Here is a 16,800-nt window from a genome sequence, read left to right on the forward strand (position 1 = left end):
AGATTTTATTGCTGCACATTAATGGCACATGTAGGTGTGTTCAACTGAGGAGAGAGTAGGGATTCAGGGGCCTAATTCTTCAGCTTTCACCGTGATGAGCTCTCTTCTGAACTAAGTTAGGTGTTGAAGCCCATTTTTCCACATTGAAGGTGGTGTTAGTGCTCCGGCTATGTTCCTATTGTTCAAGCATTCAGTGGTTAGGATGCTCAGTTGGGATTTTGTATTGAATATTCAGTGGAGCAGAGACTTCAGCCCATTGAGTAGTGCCCTAACAATGAGGCTTTTGAGCCATATTTTGTCATTCTCTCTGGCTTATTGCCTAGTTAAGTATTTTACACAAAGTGGGCATGTCTACATGTGCAATTAATGCGGCTGAACATACTCTGACTCAATTTGAGCCAGCGTAAACTAATCTCAATGTCATTGTCTATATGTGTGTTGAAGCTCAGTAATTTACTGTGCTGCCGGATACCGCTTGTATTTGATAGGACTATCCAGCAGTTGCAGCAAATTTGTCTACTGTGCCCTAATTGCCATGCACGTGTAGACAGTGATGCTTTACTGTGCAGAAATTAGTGTGCTGCACAGCAAAGCATCTCGTGTAGATATGCCCAGTGGGGTGTCAGCAGGACGGGCTGAGAGAGAACCACCCCAGGAAGCCCCATCACCTGCTGGTTACATCCCTTAGAGGTGGGAAATGTGAGTTCAGATCTTTTCAGGCAGAAGAGAGATTTCAATCGGGATCTCCTACACCCCAGTTGAGTGCTCTAATCACTGAGCTATTTGGTAATAGTAAAGAAGAAGGCACCAGCTCTGGCTTGGCTGTCTGAGTGCATACGGGGTCTGAGTGCACCTACTGGATCAGGCCCTCCAAGTGACCTAGGTGCTAAGCAGCTTATCTCTGTCAAGACTTATGGCTCTATACCTGAGTAAGAGCAGCAGTTTAGTTGCTTACAGTATTTATAGGGTGCCTGTAGATGTGCAGGGACACTGCTCCGATGTGCTGTAATTACTGGAGCGTGCTAATTAACATGCTCCAGCAGCCTTCAAAATGGCAGAGGGGGCACTTTAACTAAGCTCATCGAACAAGCTTTAGATAAAGCAGCCCTGCCACCATTTGAAGCACAGGACGCTGATAACATGAGATGCTGCGGGCACTTTAATTAGGGTGGCTCTCGGACCCCCTCTATTTAAAGTGCCCTGTTCCCTACCCCTGGAGCATGTGTAAAGATGCCCATAGAGACTTAGGCACCAACATGGTGAGGTGAAGGTTTGTAAATGCCAGTCTCTTTCCATATATCGGTCATAAGGACTTAAGCCTCTTCCTGAATCTGCTCTGTTTGTGATTTACCGGAGGCAAGATGGAGCAGAAAATCGACTGCTTATTTCTCCGTGTTTTGATGCAGTGTTTTATTTAACTCTGTGTTAAGACTGAATCTTTTTAGCCTGTATTCTAAGGGAAGCAGTGAAAAGGACCTAAGTCATAGGCAAGAAACTTCTTGAAAAGACTAGCTTGCCTTAGGATATTGTATCTTGATTAAGGGTTCAGGTCTGTGTTCTAGCTGCACCAACAGGAAAACACACGAGCATCTCCTTTCTGACCATATTTGTCAAAGTCTCTATTAAGTAATGTTGTAAGCCTTTGTTTGAGGAGGGCATAAAGAGGGACGCAGCGCTCTGAGATGTGTTCCTCTGGCACCTTTGCTGAAGTTCCTGTCTGCAGACTTAATGAAGATCCAATGCCTTTTTGGAACATTGTCTCTGAATTTATAAGATCTCCCAAACAGGTTAGCCATCAGTTAGACATTCTCAGGATTTTAAGATGTAGATATTCCCAGTTCTAAAACTGCTTATTTCTGCTTGGAACAGAAAAGTGTGTGTGTGTGTGTGTGTGTGTGTGTGTGTATATATATATATATATATATATATATATATATATATATATATATATATATAATCTGTATTTACTAGCAATAGTCACGATTAGAAATTCTAATAAAGTTTGCTTCTATGTTCGCTCCATTGAAGGACTCATTTTGTATGAGCACAGGGCCTGCCAAAAGAAACCCTCTGATCCCCAAATCTACTTTAGTGGGGGAGGGGGGGGTCAACAGCTCTAACCACTAGACATTCTTCCTTCTCAAATGTAGCACTAAATCCACTCTATTGACAAAGAAATTTGAGTCCCAAAATACACTTCATACAAAAACTCTGCAGTAGGTGATTATTAGGTATTTCCAGAGCAATTATCTATTACAGAGTGTGCAATTATCTGCTTTAGTCAGCCTCTCCCCACATGTTGTTGTAATGACAGCTGGCTACCCTGTGCTGCTTCATATCTGTTTCTACCCAGGCTTCTCCTAAATGCTTTTGGAAAGATGCAAGTACTGAAATGTTCCACAAAGCTACAGCTATTGGAAAAAATATTAATGTGGAGCTTCCCTGAATCCCTGAAGGTAACACAGATCTAATCTGCACCTTTTCTGTGCCATTTCGTTTGGGGAATCAGAATGCTATGCAAGATGGAAGCCGGGTGGGGTGAAACTTCTTTGCAATTACTGCTCCTTTTATACTGATTTGGCTTCAAATCCAGAAAGATACAAAATCCAGTGGCCGAACACTTTAACCTCCATTGGTGATGCATAGGGGGTGCACGCGCACCCCCTGAGCTTGGCAGTGCACCCCTGCAAAAAACTGCCGCTCGCCACCCCCCTCTTGCTGCCAACACCACTGGCGGTGTCTGCAGGCAGTCCCCAATCGCCGCTGGCTGCCACCGCCACTGCCGGTGGCCTCTGTGGGTGGTCACTGACCTCTAGTCAGTGCTTGCCACCCCAGCCCCCCCACTGCTGACACCCCTGTGGCTGCCTGTGTGAGCTCCCTGGTGGGCCGACCCCTGCTGCTGACACTGCCGTGGCTGCCTGCGGGAGCTCACTGCCGGCACACCCCCACCGTCACCGCTGCCTGCGGGCAGTTGTCATGCCCCCCCAGCCTCCAGGGGCATGCGGCGTTCATGTTAACCTCCCCAGATATTCCATCACTGACCTCACAGTAACTGTTCTTAAACAACAAAACTTCTAAAACCATAGGTGACACATAGAGCATTCACAGGGGGTGCATGTGCACCTCCTGAGAGCGAGCACTCTTGGCTAAAGTGATGGGCAGGGGGGCAGGCAGAGTGCTGGTGCTCCCCACTCCGAGAAGTGCTACTGGCACTTCCGGGCATGCCACCGGCCGATTGGCTGTGGGGGGACACCCCCCCACCACTGACACCACCATGGCCGCCTGCAGATGGTCCTCACTTGGCTTGTCATTGCCGTGCCTCCCCAGCCTCAGGAGGCACATGTCACCTATGTGTAAACTCCATCCCAAATGGGAAATTGTGGAACAAGAAATCATCCACAATGATGATTGTGGGTTGTGTTAATTATGTTCTCCAAAGAGACTCCAGATCAGTGGTTCCCAAACTGTGGGTCACAACCCCAAATGGAGTCACAACATCAGTGGATGGGGTCGTGGGCGTGGAGCTGTGGGTTGGGAGTGAGGGGCCATGCTGAGGAAATGGGGCCATAAATGGGGTCATGCTGAAGAAAAGTTTGGGAAGCCCTGCTCTGGATTCTTATCCTATCACCTAGACTAGTTTTTATAACTCTTATGTCTGGATTAAGAGCTCAAATTCACATGACCTGGACTATTTTTATAACCCCTATGTCTGTCAATGGATGAATTGCTTTGTTTACTACTTCTGATTTCTTCAACTTATCTTCTCCTCTCCCAGCCTCTCCGTCCCTTTGCTCCCCATCTCCTTGTATTTAAATGATTTTATTCCTTTTTATATAGTACCCCTGCTCTCTGCAAGTCCATTTATAGCATCTGATAAAGTAGGACATTGCCCATGAAAGCTTAGGATCTCTGAATGAGTTAGTCTGTAAGGGTGTGTCCGGACAAGCACTGCAAACCACACACGCTGCACATGCAGGTATTTGCTGCACTGTTAATTTGCAGCACAGTGGGGTTTTTTTATGCCAGGACATCCTGGTGTAAAAAAAAACCCACGTAAAAAAAATGCAAGGCTGTGCACATGGCAGCAGCATATGCCACCCAAAACCAGAGCGTGACTGGCTGGAGCCACAGTCTAGCTGCCGGCCAGGCTCCATGTGCCTGGATCACCAGTGCTGGAGCTGCAGTATGGCCCTAGGACCTCAGGTAAGGCTGCAGGGGCCAGCTCAGGTGCTGGCTCCAGCCTCCCCTACCCCACCCAGGGTAACTTGCTGTGTGCCAGAGCGTGCCTGCATTGGCATTCCCCAGGGACAAGTGACAGCAGCACAACTATGTGCCACTGCTGTTTGTCCCCAGGGAAATGCATGTGCGCGCTCATCTGGACGTGCCCTAAGGTGCCAGCCTGCTCTGCCTTCTGCCTGACTTAAGACTAAGATGGCTAACCACCCCTCTGGGCGTTATACAGTTTTTGTCCTGGGGGTGAATATCATGTTTCAGTCTCCAGAGTTGTCCATCTGGTAACTTTTAGAACCCCAAATTCATATTCCTTAAGAACAGGACCTCCCCTCCCCCACAACTAGCATAGGACTAGTTATGTTAGTCAGGGAAGCTATCATCTGATAGTACTGGGTATGACCCAGTGGTTAGTGTATATAGGTTGGGCTTTTCCTTTTTATGGATGATCAACAGAGAGTACGGGTGCATCCTCACATGCAGGGGTGTGCACTTGCAGTGGCAAAAATAGTAGCAGCACAAATTTGTGCTGCAGTGCATGCTCTTGCATGTGCGCTTTGGTGTAGGGCAAATCGCCCTGTTTCAGGGAAATTGCCCTTTCCCCACTTCTCCTGCCTCCCGGCCTGCTGGAGGAGCCAGGGGACAACTAAAGGAGTGGAGATGCTTTGGCCAGTAGCCACAGCATCTCGCAGGAGGACCAAACCTCCATGTCTGCTGATGCACGTGAGAGGAGTGTACATGTGCTGGTTTTTTTGTGCCATTTGTTTTTGCTACCGGGATTCCCCAGTAGAAAATTTGCCCCTCTGCTGCAATTTTCCAGTGCAGGGCACGTTTTAACGTTCCAGGTGTGCTGTTTGTGGAGCCACACAAAATGTAAAGTTTCAGTCTCCAGAGTTGTCCATCTGGTAACGTTTAGAAACCCAAATTGACATTCCTTAAGAACAGGACCTCCCCCACAACTAGCGTAGGACTAGTTATGCAAGTCAGGGAAGCTATCATCTGATAGTAGTGTAACCCAGTGGTCACTGTGCATGCAAGTTTGCATGTAAGTGTGGCACCACAAACTGGACATGCCTGCACATCTGGCTGCAGCATAGAGTTTGTTTCAGAGTCTTATTCTGCCGCTCTGGATGGCTGTATGTGCTGGGTGTCCAAGGGCAAGCCTCAAACTGGTCCCTTTATCTTTGGCTCTTATCTGGCAGGTTTATGGAGCTGTGATGAACATAAACCGAGGGAATCCCTTCAGGAAGGAAGTGGTGGTGGATTCATGGCCAGATTTCAAAGCTGTCATTACCCGGCGACAGAGGGAGGTAGATCCAACTGGTTTTAGTCCAAGTTCCAGAGACGCTTACAAGATGTGGATCTTGTTGTGACCGTCTCTTCTATTAGCATCTTGGAAGAGTTGCGTGGGCATACGACCCTGAGGAAGAAGTACAGAGCAAAACCTGCACTCTCTAACACTTTGTGGAGTATGGCTACACCACAAGCTTACCATGGCAGTCAGCAGCATGCTTCAACATGCAACAATGATCGGTGCGTGTTGCTACTTGAACCAGAAGTTGTGTAAATTAGCTCACCTGCAGTTTTGTGAAAATGACTACACTGCTTCTGGTTCAGGGGAGTGGCTGGTGTGCAGCAGCACCATAGGTGTAGGGAGAAAAAATTATTTGGGGGGGCTGATCGTGCACATGCATGCACGCACATGCCCCCACAACAGGTAAGTGTGGGGGAAGTGGGGGGAAGGCATGCACAGCCAGGGCAGCGCATGGGATGAAGCTGCAAGCCGTGGGGGCATGGGGAGGGGGTGGCGGCTCCTGCTGCTGCAGGCACCCTGGGAGGGCATGTGCCCTGGATCTGCGCATGGGGCAGGGCAGGCTGCCACTGGGCTGGGGCCGGGGCTGTGCCGCGCTCTTCCCAGTGTGGGGTTAGGCCATGCTGCACTTGGGGCAGGCAGCGGCAGTGCTGGGAGGAGGGTTTGGGGGGCTACTGTGAATTTGGGGTGGCTGCAGCCTCCTCCACCCATAGCCCCCATCCCAGCGCCACTGCCACCTGCCCCAAGCACAGCCGAGCCCAGTCCCCCCATCCCCCACCCCGCTGGGAAGAGTGGTGCAACCCCAGTCCCAGCCTGCAGTGGTAGCCTGCCCTTCCCTGTGCAGATCTGGGGGCACACGCTCCACTGCCTCCTGGGGTACACATAGCAGCAGAGACATGCCCCCCATACCCTGTGGGACTGTGCCCCCACAGCTCGTAGCTGTGTCCCATGCCCTGCCTCTCCCCACTCCGGCTGTGCAGTGCTTGCCCTAGCCCCAGCCCCACTCCCTCTCTCATTGCTGTGTGCGTGCCCCTCCCCATGTCTCCTGCAGCTGCCAGAAGCTCACGGGGCCGTACTGCTGCCCCATGTTTGGGGGGCTAATCCCTGTTAGCTCCCCCCTTCTGCCACCTATGAGCAGCACAGTGTGTTCTGAGCACGCTCCCTCCTGCCATGGTAACTTTGTGCTGTAGACATGTCCTTGGCTCAGTCCTGGGAACCCATGTGTTTCTCATTAGTGGGACTTGCAGAGATAAATGTAGCAGGTTAAATTAATCTTTGCTGGAAGTAGATGTGATGCCCAGTAACATCAGAGGACTCTTGTTTATGCCAGGGCTGGTTTGGGCCCATCTCTACAAGACAGAGAAAGGGACCAGAAGCAGCTGGCAGCAAAATGCACCCAGAGTACTCCAATATCCAGGAGCCTTAAGAAGCTGCCACTGGGTTCAGGTTAGGTGGTCACCTTGGAAAGGTGAGGTCTTTCGTCCTACACAACTATAAGCTGTTGCAGGGATACGAATAGCAATGAATATCTCAGTTTTTCTACCTGATCTTGACATTCACTGTAGAATTACTTAATTACTTTCCACCATAAAAATCCCCCAAAAGAATGTTTTAATTCGAGAAGCCTTGAAGATCTGATTATTGGATCTTTGGTTGGGATATCTCTGAGCTTTGATTTATTAGATAAAAGGTAAAGGAAGAATGTTTCTTAGCAATTTAATCTATTCTTCTATCCAGAAGGAGGTGGATGACCGTGACCATTACACCAATGCATATGCAGTTTTCTACAAAGACTTACAGGCTTACCGGGAGCTACTAGAAGAGAGAGACACCATCGACTGGGGACAGATCTTTCAGCTACAGGGTATAAACTGATGTAAAACATTCTAAGGGAAAATAGACCCTGCCATTGCATTTGGGATAAGGATTCCTTGTAAAGATGTGAAACGCAGGATGCAGGAAAGAAGTGAGTCAGGCACAACCTTCCTGGCTTTTGCATTTCATGCCTCCTGTAGGTTTCTCTGTCATTTGGTCAAATTCAGCTTTCAGTTATATGGGTCCAAATCCTTGTTTCATGAGATGTTTATTTTTTTCATAGTCTGTTCTCAGTTAAAGCCACAGATCCCTAGAGACTGTTTGGCTAACTAACATGTCACATGACAGTAGTAGATGGCTCTTTAATCCAGTAAATAAAGACATAATGAGACCCAGGGGTTGGAAGCTGAAGCTCGACAAGTTCGGAGGAGAAATGATGTGCAAATGTTTAACTTAGCTAGGGGTCAGGTGGATACTCTGCCCATTTAAATCTTACAATCAAGACTCGATGTCTTTCTAAAAACATACTATAACTCAATAGGAGGCAAGAGCTAGAGATATAATTACTGTGTGAGGGTCTGACATGCACTGGGCAGGAAATCCTAGGTAGATGCTGTGATGGCCCTTTTTGGCCTTGATATCCATGAAGTCAAGAAGAAGGTGTAGAAGGGGGCGGACATTTTGAATAACACCGAGACCTTTAAAGATGTCAGATGAACAAATGAATTCAAGCCTTGATGTCCCATATTTCTCTTTGTACACACAGGGCTCCAGGCAGGAATATATGAAACATCCAAAGCTGTTGCTAGGTCTAATCAGGTTGATGTGAATGTATCCTCCTTCCAGATGGTTATCCACCCAGACCCTGACACACTGCCGGACGTCAGACTTCAGTATGTCCAATTGCATCCTTCCATGCTGCTATTGAAATAGTAATATGCAGACTACTAGGTCATTAAACCAAATGCTACATGAAAACTAACACAGTTGGAGGGCTGGAGGTGTAAAAGTTCTATTTTCTTATCCATCTTCCAGTCTTTTTATTGACCTATATCACTCTTCTGCTATTGTATCTTCCAGATTAAATATCATTCCTCTTTCTCTTCTCTTGTCACATGCATGAGTTCCAGAAGTCTGTTCTCTTTTCATCTTTCCCATTCATATTGAGAACAATGGCTTGAAATTGCCTTTGCTCTCAGAACTGTAGGTTTATAACTTCCTAATGCCTTTAAGTAACATAAGCATATAATTGCCTTTGACTGATTCAGACCACAGGTCCATCTTGTCCTGTATCCCGTGTCTGTCAGTTGTGGAGTGGATACTGAAAGGGAGACTGAACTGGGTATGACCAGGACTTTCCCCCCTGTTCCCCTCACTAGCAGCCTCCAGCATTTAAGGTCTAGGAAGTTCTGGTTCAGAGGCTTAAAACTCCCATGCTCAGTAGCTACCGATGCCCCTTTTTTCCAATAATGTGTCTAATTGCTTTCCTGTACTTTTCCCAGGATGGACCCAGCACCGAGACTGGCTTCCCTGGACATCTCCCATGCCAGCCTGCTCAGTGAAACCTGGTCACGGGGAGGCACTGAGCAATGCCGGAGGTACCTTGCTAACCTCATTTGCTGCTTCCCCAGCATCTGTGTCTTGGATGACAATGGACAGCCCATCTCTTGGGGTCTAACTGACCAGTTTGCCACCATGATTCATGGTTATACCCTTCCAGAATACCGCAGAAAAGGTTATAACCGGCTTGTTGCTACCATATTAGCTAAGAAGTTACATAGCCAGGGCTTTCCAGCTCAAGGTAATGTCCTGGAGAAGAATGTACCTTCTATAGCATTGCTGAAAAGTATGAATGCTCAGTTTCTTCCCTGCCAGTTTTTCAGAGTCATCCACACTCCTTTGTGTTTCTTAGCTATACCTCACCTATAGTCCTCAGTTACAAGACCTGAGTTAGAGGTACAAATGACTGAGTTTTATAACACTCACTCACCTGCTCCTTTACAGGGCTTACTAGTGAAATTCAATGGTCTCTCTTATATGGGAGATCACCTTACATGATTCTTTTTCTGGCCATAAAAACCTATGAAACTGATATATCCAAATAACTATTCAGGACTTGATAATTCATCAAATCAAACACAGATAAGAATGGATTTAGGGCTACTGTTTTGCCACTGCAATTCAACCATACATGCATTTCCTCTGACTGAAAAATGATTCCTCTAGTTTTCCTATCTGTGTTGTATATTCATTGTCACAATTCTGGGGTCAACGCTAGCTCTGTCCCCTTCTCTGTCCCCTGAGTTCACCCCTTTTGATTCTTTTTGTACCAGGCCTTGGATTACAATCCCCTGCATATCACCCCTGTTTTACATCAGCAAGTCTGATATATGCCCAGACCACCATTCTGTTCCTTCTGGGGCTGACAGAAGTAATCAGTGACCAAGCAGCCTCCTTAAAACAAAGTATCATTTATTTAGAATAAAAGCATTTTAAAGGAAACTTTTCTTAGACAGTAAAATAAACAACGTGCATATCTAGTGCACCCACCTTCCACATGGGGATCCTAGAAGCAGTAAATTGCTATAGACTTTGCCTCTAGATTGTTTCTATATCAGCTTTTGCCCTGTTACACTTATCTGCACAGCCCCTGGTATCTCCATTCCCTCCCTACATCCCACTGCCTGCTTCTGAGTAATCAGGACAAATTAATTGCCTGCAGTAATTTGTCCCAGTAATTCCAATTGTAACCATACATGGTTTGCAAATCTTTGGAAGCAGAATCCTTGAAGTTAACAGCTCCGTCCAGTTTCTTTCAAGGCTGTACTCAATATTCTTATCTGGGAAGTCACTATGTTGCTTGTCTGTTGATTCTTTTCATAGCTTCTTTTGACTGCATAGCGGTTTTGCAATCATTACTGTAATTTCATGTTTGGTAGCAACCAAGTGATAAAATAGTTCTACCTCTTTTATTAAGAAAGGTTGTAAGAGTTGTTCACAGAACCTAAGAACTGAAACTCGTATGTGCCAATCCTACTGTCGGAGAACTTGAACTCACGTGTGTCAGCCCTACTAGCAGTAAACATATTTAGCAGCAATACACTGGAATACTGGAAAGGTAACTATATCAGCCTTTGTGCATTTGCGGACAGATCTGCTCATCTACATGCCCAAAGAACGATACAAGGATAAAAAATATGCTCAACCATATGCAAAAGAACTAGATCTCAGGTGCTTCAAAGGTTTCACAGCTATGATCTTAAAGGAAGGGATTATGATTCTTTCAGAAGCTGTTACATTTAAATAAATTCTCCTCAGGCAGTAAGATAGCATAGATCCTCCTTTAAAAGATGCTTCATATGAGAAAACTCCCTACGTGAATACACCCAGGATAATTTTTGCAATCGCACTTCTGTCTGGTCACACAGTACCTTACCTGTGCTGTGCCATACGCATTAGGGTCTAATTTCTATTCAGTCCTGTGCTTAATGGGTCTCATTACACTGCAAGAGCAGAGATTTGACCTGCTGCATTTGATCAAAATTCTGCATTGTTCTGCAATATTGTTTTTTTCTATGTGCCACCTGCCACATTTCCCCCATTTTATTGCATTTCCGGGGATTCTGATTCATAGGAGGAAACCTGCTTATAAATGTAAGAATATGCATAGAAGAACCGAATCATCTTTCTATAGAATGAAAATATTTTAACATGGTAGAATAGCCACTGGGCATGAGGCCAGTGGGAGAAATTACTGTGTGTGTAGAGTTCAAAACTGGGTCTTTCATAAGACTGCAAGGATTTAAAAAATTCTCAATCAGCAGCAATTGGCAGGAGAAGTGGTAAATTAGGTGTGTATGAGGGTAAAGTTCTATTATAAGCCTCTGCATAGATACTGAAAATACAAGTAGGACACACATAGGATAACCGAGGAAACCCTCATAAATTCCTACTAAAAATTACTAGGTTACCTAAATTCCTTGAATTTGGCCCAGATGAAGAGCGGGCTTATATTTAAAAGGCCAGATCCCACTCCACCTATTAGGCGCCTTCCTGAGATCTAAGCTGATCCCTGCTTATATTTCTGGAGAACGGTTTATACTAAAAGTGGGCAGATCATTTTCTTTCTTGCTGTTTCCTGTGATTTCATCTTAAAACTAATGTGATGATATGCTACAAAAGCAGGTGAGTTAATGCTTCTTTGGGGATTTGAGCAAGAAAAGGTCACCCTTAGGCGTCTAATTAGGCACTGAATAGGATCTGGCCCAAAGTTGCTTGGGTATTACAAAAAGCACGATGTTGCCCCAGTTTAGCTGAGCCCATACCACTCTGTCTATGAGCACTCTATATTAGTCTAAACCTAGCTATATAGTAGGTTGGCATATGAAATAATATGGAATATACCAAACAATTGTAATGGAAAGGAAGATTCAGTGGAGAGGGTGTGAAGCTGGGATGTGGGAGAGCTGCTTCAACAGCAATCTTTCTGGATGAATCACTTAAGCTCTGATGTATTTAGGCACATAACACCCACTGAGGTGCCTAAGTTAATAAGAATCCCATATTTAAATGTACTGGAAGATCTTGCCCTAAGTCTCTCTAATAATGCCTTGGTTTCCATTCTATAAAACAGACCCTTTTGTACCAGATTAGGTAAGCATATTAGGACTGAGAAGTATTCAGATATCATGTTAATGGAGTCAAGTATATATATATCCAAGATAAAGAGAGGTCCTGTTATATTAGACAAGTTTTTTGAAATTTTAAAGGATAGCTTACAAAAAAATCCTGTAACAGGTATGTAAGCTGCCTGTGTTCATTATAATCCACACTTTCAGAACGTATCACTTTATATGTAGTGATCCAGAATCTTTGTTGTTACTAGGGTTAGCAAACCAGTCAATTGACTGGACAAATATTTTCAATGACTGGTTAAGTGACTGCATATTTTTTGACTGGTCAAGGATTCTAGCATTTCTACAAGAAAAACTACAATTTTGGAGTTTTTTTGACAGAAATATGAATTTTTTTTACACATTTCTTAATGGAAAATTTGTGCTTTTTCTGTGTATTATTTGGACGTATTGATAATTGTTTTTACAATTTTTGACCAATATTTGACTGGTGAATTGACTGAACTTTATTTGACTGGTCAAATACCGAACCCTAGAGCTAAGTACACCCCATCAAAAAGCCCAAAGCTGAATTGATTCAGTCTTTGCAGGTTAGTCTAAACTGCAGAGATTAAACTGACTAACAAGTGAGCAGACATTTACTTTTGATTCAGGAAAATGCAGCCACATGCCTGCAGTGGCTCAGGTTAGAAGTAATATGCAGAGCACTAGGTCATTAAACCAAGTACTAGCGCATGGCTCTCTGGCTGTGTGTTCACTTCCTCTTCCTGCTGCCCCCAAGGTGTCTGGGATTTGCAGTCCACAATCACAGCAGTGGGACTCTGCAGGGTTGCTCATCACTTACTCTTCCTGCTTCCAAGTGCCTCTGGGATGTCTAGTCCACAGTCACAGCCATCAGTAAGTTTGGCAGGGCAGGGCAGGGCAGGGCAGCTCTGTGGGGGAAGGTGGAGTTTAACCAGACTAGAGCTGGGGTTTGCCTGGCGGGGGGCAGTCTCTGCCTTTTCCCCTCCCCAACCCTTCTCTGCTGGAGCAGACCACCCAGCCCAGCCCAGGGCTGGAAAGCCTGCTAGGATGCTGGGGGACTGTGATTTAACTTGATCCAGGAAGGGGTCTGGGACAGAAGTTTCATAAACCAGTTTGACCCAGATCAGTTAAGTCCAATACTATATTCAACCAGGTTTATCTTAAACTAGTTTTAGCCACTTTGGAACTGGCTTATGTGCACTAAACTTCTGTTCTGTTACAGATTTAAACCAGTTTCTGATGACTTAAACCAGTTTACATGTAACTTCTGTCCTTAGCCTAGTTGTTACGATAAATGCATTACTTCTAAGATTTTACTTGACCAAAAATATTATTTAAAATATAAAGATAAATGTATATAGCTTAAAAGAGCCAGGAAGTGTAAATATTAGCTTGATGTAATGAATATATCAAGAAATATTTTCATAATATTAGATTTATTCACATCCTTTTAAAAGTCTTTCTCTCCAGATTTTCCCAAAGCATAGGCTGGAATCAAAGAAAGCCAGCTTGAGAACAGTGAGTGGTACCAGGCCAGCTAACAGGGGAGTGTGGTTGGGAGTTTGCCTTGGCTGCAATGACAATATTTTTTCACTGTAAATTTGCTGAGCATCAGCAGGTAAGGATGGGAGAAGGGATTTCTAGTAGGAGGAGGAATGCTACCATAAAGTTGGGACTTTTTGGTTTTTGGAAAGATGACTACAGCCCATCTTTGATCAGGACCTTTTTGGCAATCTTAGACACAGTAAGCTGCATATGAGTCTACAGTGTGCCCTTGTTATGAAGAAGGCTAACGACATACTGGGCTGCATTAGTAGGAACATTGCCAGCAGACCGAGGGAAGTGATTCTTCCTCTCTGTTCAGCACTGGTGGGCCCAGATCTAGGGTACTGTGTAGTTTTTTTGGACACAGATTACTGTGTCCAACATATTTGTAGATGACACCAAACTGGGTGGAGCTGCAGACATTTTGGAGGGTAGGATTTGGATTTAGGGTGACCTTGATAAACTAGTGAAATGGTCCAAAATTGGGGTGGAAAAATAGCATACACAAGGAGGAATGACTTATTCGGCTGTAGTCCTGCAGAAAAGGATCTGGGGGTTACAGTGGACAATAAACTGAATATGTGTTAACACTGCTCTTTTGGGGGGAAAAAAAACAACAAACAAACCATATAACATATTATGCTGTGTTGATAGGACTTGCTTGAAAGCCAAGGAAAGTGATTTTTCCACTCCATTCAGCACTGGTAAGGCTTCACCTCTAGTACTGTGTCCAGTTTTCAGCACTGCACTTCCAGGGAGACACGGGCAAATTTGAAAAGGTCCATCAGAGCACCACAAAATTGATTAGAGGTCTATGAAAGATGACTTACAAGGAAAGATTGGAAGAACTGGGATTATGTAGTCTGGAGAAGTGAAGACTGAGGGGGGGATTTCAGAACTAACTTCAAATAATTGAAGGGTGATTATTAAGGATCATAGGAAAGTAGGGTTGGAGGGACCTTATGAGGTCATTCCTGATCAAGGCAGGATCATCCCTAACAGGGCTGTGCAAAGCTTCGGCTCACGATTTGGATTCAGAGATGATTTGGATGATTTGGAGGCTGAATCTATTAATCTGAATCAAATTGCTGGAAGCATTAGGCTTTTCGAATCGATTCGGAGCTTCCGTATCACTTTGGAAAAGATTTGGAGCTGATCTGGCCATAGAATATAATGGGGAATCAATGAAATATCTATATCTTTGCTGTTTTTTGTCTGATTTGGATCAAACTTGCAGGGATGGTAGCCTATGCTGAGAGCATGAAGCTTGCCAAGTTTCAAGAAGATTGGTGCAGGGGTTTGGGGGGAACTGCACCCCAAATTCCTAAAAGCAAAACTCATGTCATGTGTATGTGTTACACCACGGGGGGGAGGGAGGGGGGGGGGCGGTGGTGAAAACTGCAAGGATGGCAGTCCCTGGTGAGGCCACAAAGCTTGCCAAGTTTCAAGGAGATAAGTGCAGGGGTTTGGGAGGAACTGCACCCCAAGCTGCAGACAAGCAAAACTCGTGACATGGGTGACACTGCGTGTGTTAAGGCACAGCAGGGTGAAAGCTGCAGGGATGGTGGGCCCTGCTGCAGCCAGGAAGCCTGCCAGCTGTCAAGGAGATGGGTGCAGGGCTTCTGGATTCTGGGGCCCTGCACCTCTAGCTGCTGACAGGCAAAACTTGTGCCATGGGTACTCTAAACATAAGCTATCACTCCTGCAAGTTTCATCTAAATCAGACTAAAAACAATAGAGTTATAGATATTTCATTGATTCCCCATTATAACCTATGGCTGGATATCCAAGGCAGCTCTGAAGCTTTGGAGCTGCTTTGGCCAGATTAAAGGGGAAACCTAGTCTGGAGCTCTGGATCAGATCCCAGGCATCCGAAGCGGCTGGGTCCGAAGCTGGATCTAATAGCTGCCTACTTGCACAGGCCTACTGACTAAACCATATCAGCCAAATGTCTGTCCAAACTGCACTTGACAATTTCCAGGAATGGAGACTCCACTTCTCCAGGGGGCCTGTTCCCTGCTTGACCATCCTCAGAGTCAGAAAGTTCCTTCTAATCCCCAATTAAATTTCCTCTGCTGCAGCTTGAGGCTATTGCTTCTAGTCTGTCCCCTCCAGCCACAGGGAAAAGGCTATCTCCATTCTCTTTATAATCTCCCTTCAGGTTGCTATCAAATCTCCCTTCAGTTGTCTCTTCTCCAGACTAAATAACTCTAGTTCTCCAAGCCTTTCTTCAAAGTCAAGCGTTCCAGACCTTTAATCATTTTGGTGTTCTCCGCTGGACTTTTCAATCAGCTACAACCTTTCTTGAAGTGCAATGCCCAAAACTGAGAACAGAACTCCAGGTGAGTTTTCATGGGTGCTGAACAAGCTGGAAAAATCAGTTCCTTTGATTTCAGAGATATTGCTGTTAATACAACCCAGAATGCTCTTGGCCTTTATTTCTTTTTTTAACAACAGGAGCACATTGTTGGTTTGTATTCAGCTTATGTTCCACTATAACCCCCATGTTCTTCTCTGCACTCTTGTAACTGAGCCAAGCATTCCCCAGTGTGGATGTGTTTATACAATAATGCCTTCCCAAGTGCAGGACCTGGCACTTGTCCTTGTTAAATTGCACCAGATTGATTTTGGACCATTTCTCCAGTTTATCTAGGTCATTATGGATCCTAGTACTCCCTTCCAGAAGGTCTCCTACTTCACCCAAGCTGGTATCAATCTGAAAAAAGAGTATGGTAATGAATTATTATCTGTGGCTGCAGGGAAGCGGACAAGGAGCAATGTTCTTAAATTCCAGCAAGGGAAATTTAAATTGGAAATTAGGAAGAACTTTTTCACCAACAGGGTGTTTCAACACAGGATGAGGTTACCTAGCAAGGTTGTAAAATCTTCACATTTGGAAGTTCTTAACAGCAGGTTAGACAAACACTTTCCTGGGACAGAGTAGTCAGGGGTGATCCTGTGCTGATCAGCGGGATGGTCTCTTCCACCTTTACTTATCTCGGAAACAAGTTTGGGGCAAATTTGAAAACTTAGGAATGGTAGCAGAGGCTTTGTGGAGCTGCAATCACTTTGCTTATCTCTGCTGAAGTCCTGACTTCTCCTAGACCCTTCCTGCCAAGCTGAAAGTCATAAATGTGAGGGGGTGGTAGGGAAATGGCATCTAAGAGCACGGGCTCAGCACTTTGGGGCTTCAGAGGAGCCAGCATCAGCAGGATTTCTGTGCCAAAGCTGCCTAAGATG

General features: G+C 45.2%; 1 protein-coding gene across 1 annotated transcript; it reads left to right on the forward strand.

The window, feature by feature from the left end:
• The first annotated feature begins 2,378 nt into the window (after positions 1 to 2,378).
• On the forward strand, positions 2,379 to 12,546 carry LOC132247631 (glycine N-acyltransferase-like protein 3). The gene is made up of 5 exons (XM_059720228.1): positions 2,379 to 2,456; positions 5,433 to 5,540; positions 7,280 to 7,406; positions 8,124 to 8,250; positions 8,860 to 12,546. Exons 1-5 carry the CDS (start codon positions 2,379 to 2,381, stop codon positions 9,284 to 9,286), a joined length of 867 nt encoding a protein of 288 aa, XP_059576211.1. The 3' UTR covers positions 9,287 to 12,546.
• Positions 12,547 to 16,800: the final 4,254 nt, after the last annotated feature.

The sequence above is a fragment of the Alligator mississippiensis genome, unplaced genomic scaffold (genome assembly GCF_030867095.1).
Source record: "Alligator mississippiensis isolate rAllMis1 unplaced genomic scaffold, rAllMis1 scaffold_27, whole genome shotgun sequence".
Classification (NCBI taxonomy): domain Eukaryota; kingdom Metazoa; phylum Chordata; order Crocodylia; family Alligatoridae; genus Alligator; species Alligator mississippiensis.

Coding starts and splice junctions, on each gene's coding strand:
- LOC132247631 (XM_059720228.1), top strand. CDS start 2,379: ATGCAAGTACTGAAATGTTCCACAAAGCTACAGCTATTGGAAAAAATA. Junction 5,541..7,279: donor TTACCCGGCGACAGAGGGAG/GTAGATCCAACT, acceptor TCTTCTATCCAG/AAGGAGGTGGATGACCGTGA. Junction 7,407..8,123: donor ACAGATCTTTCAGCTACAGG/GTATAAACTGAT, acceptor TTGTACACACAG/GGCTCCAGGCAGGAATATAT.